Source organism: Engraulis encrasicolus, chromosome 3 (genome assembly GCF_034702125.1).
Source record: "Engraulis encrasicolus isolate BLACKSEA-1 chromosome 3, IST_EnEncr_1.0, whole genome shotgun sequence".
Lineage (NCBI taxonomy): Eukaryota > Metazoa > Chordata > Actinopteri > Clupeiformes > Engraulidae > Engraulis > Engraulis encrasicolus.
In genome coordinates, this window is record NC_085859.1 from 21,813,580 (window position 1) to 21,825,756 (window position 12,177).

A 12,177-nucleotide genomic window follows, 5' to 3' on the forward strand; every position below is an offset into this window, starting at 1 on the left:
GACCACAAAGAACAGGCTAATGTACCAGAGCTAGTTACAGTCGCCATAAAGAAATGACTTAAAAATGCACAGGGATGAAGCCTGAAAATACTATTTAAGAAACACAGACGAAATGTGAGGGGTGTACTCCTTTTGTGATGCACTGTAGATCCGCTATAACAATATTGATTTCAAATCCCTTCAAGGTCAGTATTATAACACAAATCTCTCCCACTAATGTCAATTGGGGAATAACACCAAACTAATTAGGGCTGCCATAGCCCAGTCACTTTCTCACATTCATGCCCACTAATGGCTCCCGTCAGGCAGCAGCAGTTCCTAATTGTTTTGCAAGGGTTTCACAACACGGCAACACGTGCGTGCATACCCCGTTATGAGTTCATGCCTATTCTCAAAACTAAGTGCTCATCAGTATGTGTTTGTGTTTGGAGTAGAGGAAGTGAGCTACAGGGAGTTGTAAACACTCCCGGCACTTAATCGGCTGTGACATTTAATTTCATGCAACATCATTTCGGACGCCAGTCAGATGGAGACGGAGAGAGATCATGTGGACGCGCTGCTAACACCAGCAGGGGTTCTACCCAGTTGGGGGCCCTAGGCAAAATATAGACATAGGGCCCCTTTAAATTACTTCTGCTGGTATTTACCATGACGGGGCTGACTGTTGGGGGCAAATGATTTGGTGGGGCCCCTAGGCAACTGCCTAGTCTGCTTATTGGTAAAACCGTCTCTGGCGAACACACAAAAGGTGATGAGGAGCATCTGTGCTGCAGTCCAGACAGATATTCACCATCATTAGGGACTGTTGTTGGGTTTATGAATATAGGGACGCCAAAACACACTCACTCAGACATAAACATGCCCTGTTGGTTTAGTGCAGGGGTGGGCAATTTTTTTTGGCCTAAGGGCCACATTGGGTGTAGAATATGTATCGTAGGGCCGGCCAGATGCCGCAGACACGCCTGTGCCAATATTTAGAAATACTATAATGTCCACTGACATAAGTAGTTGGCTATTTCACTCCTACACATTGCAATGTTTAGATGTGACCTCGATTAATCTCACACCTGCAACACCCTTTGCCTTTTTTAGAATGATACCTGTAGGTGTGAGTATGGTACTTTGGATTTAAAAGGCTGCATGTGGCCCCTGGGCCTGAGTTTGCCCACCTCTGGTTTAGTGTATTAACATGGATCATGCTAATGATCCGTTAACAATAGAAACAAAAGAATAAGAAAATAATCTGAACAGAAGGGAAAGACCAGATTTGGCAATCAGATCATTTCACATGCTGCTGAGTCTGAACGGCAAGAGGGTGGAGTGTGCTGTGCTATCAAATTACATTACTCAGCAAATACCTTCATATAAGCAAACACTTTCATAATATGAAATAAAGGACACAAATCTTTGAGCGATGGGGATTGATCAATCACTGCAGTTCCTTGCAGGCAGTCAGGCCTCACCTGTGCTTGTGGCGGTCTTTGCAGCTGCGCTGGTGGCTGGCCTGCCAATCTTGCTGGGGGCCTTGAGGCCGCTGGGCTTGGCTGTGCTCATGGCTGCCTGTGTGTGCTGTGGCGTCTAGTGCAGGGTCAAGAGGGAGCGCTGCAGCAGCGAACACTGCTCATCCACTCTGCACCACCAGTCCAGGACCACTGGCTCTCTTCTGCAGGGGGGCTTAACTCGCTACCTCAGCCCCTTTGTCTTCACCACCAACCAACAAAAATAAAAATAAAAATAAACAAAAAAAAGGAGGAAAGGGGGTGAGGGAGGAAAAAAAGGAGTGGTCCAGTGATCCAAACCCTGTTATGAGGAGACAAAATGAGAGAGACAAAGAAAAGTATGAGACAGTTGTTGACAAGTGTCACTGACCATCATTACACAGGCAGGCCTGTCACAAAGCATACAATACACATTCACATTGTAGCCAAATAAAAAAAGTAAAAAACAAAATTGCAACCTTGAGTGCCTCAGCATCTGTTCTACCTGGACCAAGTTTTAGAGCCCCTTGACTACAGTGATAAGCACCAAGACAAAAGGTGAAGACCCAAAAGCACTCCAATTACCTGCTTGTGTTTGACACATTCAAACTGTTATATAGGATAAGCTTATGTGGCCATCAGGTGAGATAATAGGATAAACCATAAAAATAGTTTTACTCAAATCCTCATTTCCAACCTCATCTTCATTAGCACAGTAGTAGCCATAGAAGACAGTAGCTGTTATTTTACACCTACTCACTTCCAAATATCCCCCAAATTTGTGAGATTAAACCTACTGCTCTTCATTTTTCTACGCTGTAAGCTGACGCAATAAATCAGTCGGGCTAAGTTCTCTGGGTCTCACAAGGTCAAATATGATACATTCGGAGAGGCAGTGTAAAAAATCCTAAGTGGTCTGTTTGTGGAAGCATGTCTGATCTATTAAAAGATCTGCGAGTTGTATTTGGTTCATGTGATACCTCAAGCAGAGGCAGTGAGTAGGCTACTAAAATTTAGAGGTGCTCCGATCACCATTTTTTGGCCCGATCACCGATACCGATCACCAAAAATCTTTATCTGCCGATCACCGATCATTGCCGATCACAGAAATTATTTCCTATTTTTTTAATAGCCTATTAATTATCCTTATTGAATATTTCTGCCCATAAACCAATCAATCTTAATTTGCACATGTCGCTTTCACAATGTAGGCCTATTATTAGGCTATTACTATTATGATTATTATTATTATTGTTGTTATTATTATTATTATTATTATTAGGCTATTATTATTATTATTATTATTATCTTTCAGCTCTTTCAGACTAGTGTTGGTAATATAGCCTACAAGTAAGTCTACAGTATTAATCAATTTATAAGTTATTGCATATAATTACTAAACTATTTAAGATTGAATTGAAACTGAAACATTACATCAATTTATAAGTTATTGCATATAATTACTTAACTATTTGAGATTGAATTGAAGCTCAGACACCTGGATCTCAGTCTCTCGTCTTCTGCATACGAGAAAAAACCCTGTCGCTTTAAATGAGCAGCCTCGTGAGGAGAGCCCCTCCCCTCTCTGTCACTCACTGTCCACAGCTGCAGTGCTCTGCTCTCTCCCTCTCACTTCTGTCGCCGTTTGGCGTTTCAGCGACTATCAAACTAATCGACTGACTGTCAATTACAACTTTGAAAACAATAACGTTGGCATGCTTGTGCGGACAACGTGAACTTGTCGCGTGCTGACCGAGGCAACTACACAGGTTATAACGTAAAATGGCTAACGGGCGAGAAGTAGTCTATCGCAAATTACATTGTGACTGAAACACTTGAGATTCTACATACACAAAACAAGAAAAAAAAACTTCACTTGAAAGAACAGGGAACACGCACAACACAGCGTGTCTGCGAGGAAAGCTCTTTCTCTGTAACACTGTCATAGAATGTAGAATTCCCTGCACAGACTCATTGAGTTTCACCGTCCATTCTCCCTAGTTGCTGTTTGATGTTGCAGCGACTACAAAACTAATGACCTGGCTGTCCATTAGGCTACAACTTTAAAAACAATACAGTTGATGATTGTTTTGGAAACGTTTAGTTGTTGCGTGCTGACAGGCTGTAACTCAAAATAGTGAACATGGCGAGACTGACACGTCATTCACAAATTACAAGCGTCATGTAAACTGCGCATGGATCGGAAAATCAGATCATTGTTGATGCAGATATGATTATAAATGGTGAAAATGAAGGAGGGAATTCCAAAAAGTTAAAGACAAGTAAAGATGCCTTATTTTGGTGCAGCAGCTGTGCAGAGCCAGCACCTAGGCTACATGCAGGCAGCGCCAGGTGTAAAGGCGAAATGGTTGCGTGAGGAATTTAATATCTCTGGATCGGTTTTTTGATCGGCATGTTTTTCCGATCACCGATCAGGCTATTTTTGGCCATTATCGGCCGAGCATGATCGGCTGCCGAGCAATCGGAGCACCTCTACTAAAATTAGGCTAAAAGATCAACACTGTTCTCATTCACTGATGTGGTGACAGACGTTCCAGTAAAATGTTCCTCAGAACTAACGTGTAGGCCCAGGAGCTGTCTGAATTAATACTCTCAAAATCTTCAAAGGACCAAGTTGATACAAAGTGAATATAGAGATCGGTTGAGCTCTTTTTCTTATGTGCTTTAAATGATGGAGTGTCCAATTATGACCCATTTGTTGGATTTGTGGGACAATGGAATATCAAAAAAATATTAACTTAAATAAAGACAAATGTGTGCTGCAAGTTAGCCATGCGAAAGAGAATCTAAAGTCGCATTACACTTTGTTCTGAACGAGTTCTGTTTTTGTCTCTGCTGCTATTCTGTACCGGAACAATAACAGCAGTTGTAAATGGACCCAGGACTGCTTGGAGCCCGCTGTCTCCTAGTTCTGCATGAACTGTTAACCCTGACAATAGAAACACACAAGTGAGTGACACAAAGAGGTGGCTGTTACCGAATGCACATTCTATGGCTTTATCTGCGGCTGTAAAAGAACAGAAAAGCTGGAAAAGCATGGAAAACAGACGAGGCGATTTTGTTCACTGCAGTGCCTGTATAAACTAGCATAACAGGATTATCCAATTACATAACACATATAAAACAGTCTTGATTTGATTCACTGTTTAGAACAACACACGACTTTCATGAGTGGAAAACAACATTCAGGCAAAAGAGACGCCAGGCAATAAGGAAGTGCTTCGGTCAAAACATGGGTGTGCATTTAACCATTCTCATTAAATGTCTTTCCAAGACACGCGGGTTATACACCCAAGCATGCAAGCACTCATCTGCTGCTGGTATACACGGCAGACACGGTTCTGCCTGAGCGCGTGTACAGGAGGTCAGGATAAATTAATGGTTAAACAATGCTGTCAAACCAGTCCGCTTGCTGAGCCCTCAGTTATTCATACTCAACACATCCACACCACCCTTCATGTGGCCACTCAATAGGCCATTACTTTAAAACACACACCAAGCTGTCATTTTCATCTCTCCACTCATCGTGCAGCCACTACTCTCTCCTCTTCCTCCCATCTCCTACACACATGCCATTCTCCAATCCACCTCCCACTTCCACATTTGGGAAAGTGTCTTGAAGCAGGCCAGGAGGCAGCTAGCTAGCTGTGTGAGGTTTTCGTTTGCGAAAGGCCTCCTAATAAAATACTGTCTCTCCTTGTGGTACACAGCAGCAGCAGCAGGGCTTGTGAGAGCTCACATGAAAGATGGCGAGTTTAAAGGATTAGGTCTGAGGATGATGAGGATCAGCTCCTGACACGATTCATGTGACTTCAAAGCCTGCATGGACCTCTACGCTGCAGACTGAAAGACAAAAACAAACTTCTCTCACCAACTAAAGAAATCATATATACAGTCCAACAGAATTGTATGCCCTTCCATTCAACAAAATCGAAAGAACAAAACAACCGCTCAACCGATTATGTTTGGGGTTAGTTTGCCAGAGTGTGTGCAGTAGGTCTAAAGGGAAAGGGGATGTCAGGTGCAGACCAAAAAGAAAAAGCAGAAGCAACAATGAAAGGAAAAGGGAAAAAAAAGTCCTCCTCTCCAATGCCAGAATCAAGCTCTTTGTCTGCACTAAAAGAACAGCATGTTACACACACTTCCCAGAACTTGCAATACGAGCGTGTTAAAATGTGTGCACCCTGCCATTTGTCTTTTACAGGCTCTGCTACCAGTAATACAACCAGAATCTAGGATCTGCAAGAATGATCCTGCTTGAGATGCCCAAGACGCTACGTTATTTGCATGCCTTTCCCAGAGAGAAAAATTGCACAGGGCCCTAGAGCTACTGCATGCAATGCTGGATTTAAAGTAGAAGTTGCCTGTGAAACTCTACTAGGTTATATAGTCGCCGACTTCACATGAGAAAACAAATGGAGCAGGTGCTATAGCTTCCCCCTTCGAGCAAAAGATGTCAATCAAATTGTATTCGCAATGCATCCATATTTTCTCATATAATTTCATCTTTTTTTTAATGACAGAAATCATACGTAGCCAATGCATGAGCAAGTTATTTGCTGAACTTTGGATATGTAGATGGAACAGATTCGATGAGAGATGGAGAATAAGACACGGTCCTTAAAATGAAGATGATCCAAGTTTCAAATTGTACTGCAGCATATCATCAGTCAGTAAGCCTGTGGTTAACTCTTCTACGCTTCTCCAGACTACATAATACTATGACTTCTACTGACTTGGAAATGAACCAAAGGACTCCAATGGAATGCCAGCCTGGGTCTTGGCAAAAGGGTTATGCATGGTAGGGGTGGGCGATATGGCAAAAATGTTGTATCACGATTTTTTAACATGAAATCTCGATTTTGATTTTTTTTATCACGATCTTCCATCCAAAAAATAAAAACAACAAAAAACAACTTTCATATACTTGCCATTTGTAATTTGCAGTCAATAAAATGTTAACACACTGATGATACTCTCATAAAGTGTACAATTGGAATACAATAATGTAAAGAATGAAGTGAAGACAACAACAAAAGTGACAAAACGTCACTCTGATGCTGATAATAAACATCCTCACTGCAAGACGATCTATACGATTTCTCCACTTTGGCAGATTCGAGACGATCTTTTACTCAATATCACGATTCACGGTGTAATATAGTCATATCGCCCACCCCTAATGCATGGTATGTGTACATCTCAGAGTAAGGACTGCGTATGAGGGAACCAAGAGGGGGAAAGGGGATAACAGAGAGAGTAGAGAGAGAGAGGTTCCATTGGCCCATTGTTTCCTGGTTCTATTATGGCCCCCCTTAGGCAGACCTAGGCAGACCTAAGGACTGTTCTATTCATTGTAGGAGCATTATGACACGCCCCTTTAGGCAGACCGGAACCTGGTCGCGTTAGGTGCCCATAGAAACCTATTATGTTGGCATATCTCTATTAAAGAATCTCTGATATGCATATGAAGAGCCCTCCTCCTCCTCCTCCTCCTTGTCTTAAGCCAATAAAAGTCAGAGCGCTCTTTTCCAATCCTCTGCGGGTTGTGGGCTCTCTCAAACACTGGTGATTTTGGCCTACTGCGGCTTCCTTTGTCAAATTAAGCAACTTTAAATAGTGCTTAAAGAGTCAATTTGACTGTGTTTACAGTCAGCTAGAATATATGAAATGCAACCCTCTGGTATGTCACATTTCAGGAAAATGTCTGAGTACATGAATCTAAATTTGAAATATTTTTTATTCCTAGCTAGAAGTCTACGTAGAAGCGAGACGTTCTTTCAGTGTACACAATAAGCTTATCATCCAACATCAACCCAATAATTATAACAAGGACACAGTATGATATGGCAATGTGTTAAGCCTAGAGGAAAACACCACAAACATCAAGGGCCATGGCCTTTATGCAGTAAATGAGCAGAGGTGGCTTGTTAACACCTTTCACCTGATGACATCATGACAAAGCCCAGAGCAAGCATCTGCTGGTCCCTGTTGATGCTCCCACTTGAGTTCAAGGTCAGGCCAGCAAAAGTGTGGATGCATGCGTAAATAATAACAAAGGGGCAGCTACTAGTGCAGTTCAGCATAGAGCTCGAAAGTGACGTCACTTCCCCCGATTTCATGGGACCTCAACGGCGTTTTTAGCCGAAAATCGTAGCATGTAATCCAATGGCGGTATTAAAATGATATTTCGTTCCCCTTCGAGTTGTGCCACGAGCTCCACATATGTTGTTTCTGATATTTTTGTTTAATTTTTCGTACGAACCCCCCAAACTTTTTTGAAAGCTGTGTTTCTTCACATTTTTCATGCAAACGGCCTCGGAACAAAACATTGATGCTTCTGCATGAATAATCTTTATCTAGCCTCTTAAACAGCATATTTGGAGCCCAGCGCATATAATGACTGTGATCGGAAGATATATACATGCTACCATGTTGTTAGATGGTCAGCTTAGGTCCCGTGAAATGCGGAACTAAGGGGCGGGACTTTCGAGCTCTATAGAGAGTTAATACCGGCCCTGCCGTGGCCAACCGGTAGGGCGCTCGTCTGCCATGCAGCAGACACAGGATCGTTTCCCAGCCCGGGTCATTTTCCAACCCCTCCTGGTCTCTCTCCCCATTCGCTTCCTGTCCACCTCTCACACTGTCCTATCATCAATAAAGTCGTAAAAGAGCAAAAAAAAGAAATCTTAAAAAAAAAAAAAAAAAGTTAGCACCAGCCAGGAAATGCCCCACCCGCTACCTTGACATAAATCACTACTGACCGAGCCAATATCCCCACTTTGGAGTGCACACTTGAAGCATGACTCCATCTATCTCCCATACTGGAGTTGCTGTGAGGTTGCGAGTGTATACTTGTAGGGATGCACCGATACCACTTTTTTGAAAGCCGATACAAGTACATTAATGTGTGTACTTGCCGATACAGAGTACCGATACCAATACCTTTTTACCACCAAAATACAATGAAAATAAATGAATGGCCTTGTTTTTTTCACCTGTGATATTTTTATTGTCCATTTCCATGTAGATTTAAATGTTAGTAAAATGTATGAGGTGGCACTTTTTTCCATGCTGCTTTCAAGTCCACAGAACGTGACAAGATTTTGCATTGTTTTGTGTAATAGCAGTATCGTTCCTGGTATCAGCAAGTGCTTGACGAGTACGAGTACGAGTATAATGAGGCCTAAGAAAATTAAAAGTTTGGTTCCGGTTGGTCGTCAGCTTTGGTCATGGGTCGGTCGGATTTTTTTTTTTTTTTCTTCTTTTTTTTTTTCAATTTTTTTTAAATGTCCGACACCCCCAACCCCCCACATGCGCCAGATTTCGTCATAAACGTTGTTGGAACAATGCCAAGGACGATATGGAGTGAGGCCTGCTAAAGCTACAATGAAATAGCCTACAATAAGCATAAATGAGCCAATACTGACCGTCACCGAAATGAGGATGCGTAATATAGCCTACCGTTTCTGGCAAAACTTGTCCAGCTGTCAGTTGCCTGGCACTGCTATTTTAACTCCTGTAGGCCTATGTCCCGTTTACTTTTTTGATTCCTTTCCATCATCCGTTGTAGACCATATTTTCATTGGGATGAAGGTTCTGGCTTGCAAACATTCTATTTACTCACTTTTTTTTTGTTTTACGCGAGGATGTAGACACCTGAGGCGATATGAATGTTTTAATGACGGGTGATTGAGGGGCAACATCGTCATTGTCATTAAATCATCATTGTAGGAAACTGTAGTAGTCCTAGGTCTTCATCGAACAGTCGTATTTGTGGCGACATCATCGTTCATTTCTATTTCATTATTTGGAGGAGGTGCGGAGAGTCAGACAGTGACAGGCGCCCTGCTCCTGTGCAATGGTGGAGGGACAAGCAGAGAGAGAAAATAACGGACGCAGGCCAACGGACTTCTTGGTTAACCAAGCTGGTAAATGAAAGAATGAAGGAAAACTTGGGCAAAGCATCCTTCTCTCATATTAACTTATTTTACAAGGTATTGATACAGTGCTACTTTAGTATTGTTATAACGAGTTATGCATCTCGTCGAACATGCAGCGCGACTGAATGGAAGCCCTTTTCTAACACGACGAGACAATATCAATACATTCAAAAATCGTGGATACTCATAATGTTGTCTGTGTGTTGCATTTCGAGGCGGGTGGTCAGGCTGTGTCAGTGTCGGGTGAGGTAAGGCTACTGACTTATTATTTGACAGGCATTTTCGCCAGGTTCCCAAACTATCCTACATCGTAGGCTATTAGTCTGCAAGAACGCTATGAGGCAAGTTGTTTAAAACGTACGAGCTACAACGACTACCAATTAGCATGTTGTAGCATAATAATTAGCCTACAACGTGACCGAGTAGGTGCGCAACTCTGCAGTGACATTTGGGGTTTTCTAATATCAAGCCGGCGGCCCTTACGGCGCGCGCGCGCGCGTGTGTTGCTCCTATGTGGATAGTCATGCGATGCAAATTCAGTAACTTGCAGGCAGGTAGAAAGTGAGAGATGGCGAGTTATGGGAATGAATAAACGTGTTGTGTCTTGTCTATATGAACAACCGTCCACACAACATCGATATATTTTTTGAGGATTCCAAAAACTCAAAAAAAAATTTTTTGGGTCGCACAAAAAATGATAGGGTCGGTCGGCAACCGGAACCAAAACAATATTTTTTCTAGGCCTGAGCAGTATCGGGTGCCGATACCAGTATCGGTATCGGTGCATCCCTATACTTGACTTGGACTGCATTGCAGACGATGACCTTTCTGTATCATGATGACTGAATTCAAGATCTAGACAATTTATTTACTTTTTACAGTGGCAAACCAGAATGTTGACCAATGTCAACAAAAAGGGCTCAGGTCTGTCCCAATGTCCAAATTGTTGAAAAGGTTAAAAAGACAAGTCTCAAAACAAAGTTCATTTTATTTTAAGCTACACCTTGCCATTTAGTGACAGGAAGCAGGTCCCTGGGTTTTCCCTGAACATTAGAGCGGTCCTTATTTAGTGCCTTGCTCTGTACAGACATGTTGGCCATCTTGTATTTTCACTCCTGATATTGAATGACTAAGCACTTGGCCAAGTATTCTGAGGTGCAAAAGTTGCTCCCCTCACATGACCTTGAGGGTTCTTCTCCCTAAAACATGCAAAAAAAATAAATAAATAATAATAATAATAATAAAAAAACCCTTTGGTAGGGTTGCCAAATGCTTTATTTCTTTAGTGGGTACTTTGATATCATCAGTTGTTGACATGCTTAAAAAAACTGCCAGAAGCCGCTTCTTCTACCAGGGCCAGTGCCTGTTTTAGCTTGATTCTAGAGGTGCACCGAAAATTCGGCCGCAGAAAATTTTCTTTTCGGTGCACCTCTACTTGATTCACAGTTGCTAACACAGGTTTGTGGGGGAGGGAAGTGGGGTGGCAGAGCCATGATTTCGTGTCTTTGTAGGGTTGCCAGACAAAAAGTTCAAGAGCCCCTGCTGTACGCCACACCACAGGGGAGCTCAAACGAGTCGCGAGTGGAAGCCACTGCAGCCAAGCAGGATGTGTGTGACAGTCACTCGAGCAGACAGAGAGTTCATCAGAGGCGCCTGCCTCGGGAAGCTTTAATCTTCTTCACTCACTGTCCCCATTCCTCCCATTCAGTAACTACAGAGCAACAACCTCCACATCGCCGCCAGGAGAATGAGTAGCTAGGGGAAAAGGTGTTTCTGTGCCAAGGAGGATGACAAACGGGGAGAGAGAGAGAGAGAGAGAGAGAGAGAGAGAGAGAGAGAGAGAGAGAGAGAGAGAGAGAGAGAGAGACAGACACAGACACAGACACAGACAGACAGAGAAAAGGGAGCGAGAGGGTTACTACACTTTCCTCTCTAACCTTTCTCTTGCTGCCTGTGCTTGGTGCGAACAGAAACAAAGGTAAACACAAACAAACACGAGCCAGTGTTGCCGTGGCGGCCGCATTGAAGAGTTCATCGCAGCCCTATTTTCAGGAGGGGGGGGGCTGCAGTGCACGGGTGTCTGTCATCCGAGGCTGGGCTCTGCTGCGTTTAATAATAGCCTTCCTCTCATGTCCCACCGAGACGGTAACCGTGACGGTAGGGACACATAGGAGGCGAAGCAAGCGAAGCGAAGAGAGGCGAAATCCAACCATCATCAGGTCGTCGCGGCGAATCAAATGGAATGGAACAGTTATGTTGTTGATTTGATTGGGCCGCGGCAGGCGAAATCGCTCCTGATTTGCATAACATTAAACTTAGGGATGCACGATGTTAAAATTTTCGATTTTGGCCGATAACCGATATTAACCGATACCGATGTTTTTCTTTTCTTTTTTTTTTAAAGAGATGACAATGATGCAAACAAACAGAATTTTTGATTGTCCTCTTATTTCCAAAAACACTTTTTAACTCCCTGTGATAAAATAAGATACAAAATTGAGACAAACTAGAAGACAAACAATGAAAGTCACGTCATGTCCAATCTTTTAGAACCGTAACGTATTAAAAAAAACATCGGCGTTAACATCGGCCCAGTTTTACCCATCGGACCGATGTCCGATGTCTTAAGAAATGTCAAATATCGGCCGATACCGATACATCTGGCCGATACATCGTGCATCCCTAATTAAACTTTCTTTAATAATTTCGCTTCGCTTCGCCCCTGTTCGCTTGCT

At 42.8% G+C, this 12,177-nt stretch overlaps 1 protein-coding gene across 6 annotated transcripts in view; it reads right to left on the minus strand.

Moving 5' to 3' along the window:
- Positions 1-12,177, minus strand: part of clip1a (CAP-GLY domain containing linker protein 1a) — a 63,940-nt gene that overhangs the window by 41,021 nt on the left and 10,742 nt on the right. For all 6 annotated transcript variants that reach the window (XM_063194975.1, XM_063194976.1, XM_063194980.1 and 3 more), the window contains one exon: positions 1,464-1,800. In XM_063194975.1, coding sequence (XP_063051045.1) covers positions 1,464-1,554 — 91 coding nt within the window. In that variant the 5' untranslated portion in view covers positions 1,555-1,800. The remainder of the gene's footprint in view (positions 1-1,463; positions 1,801-12,177) is intronic.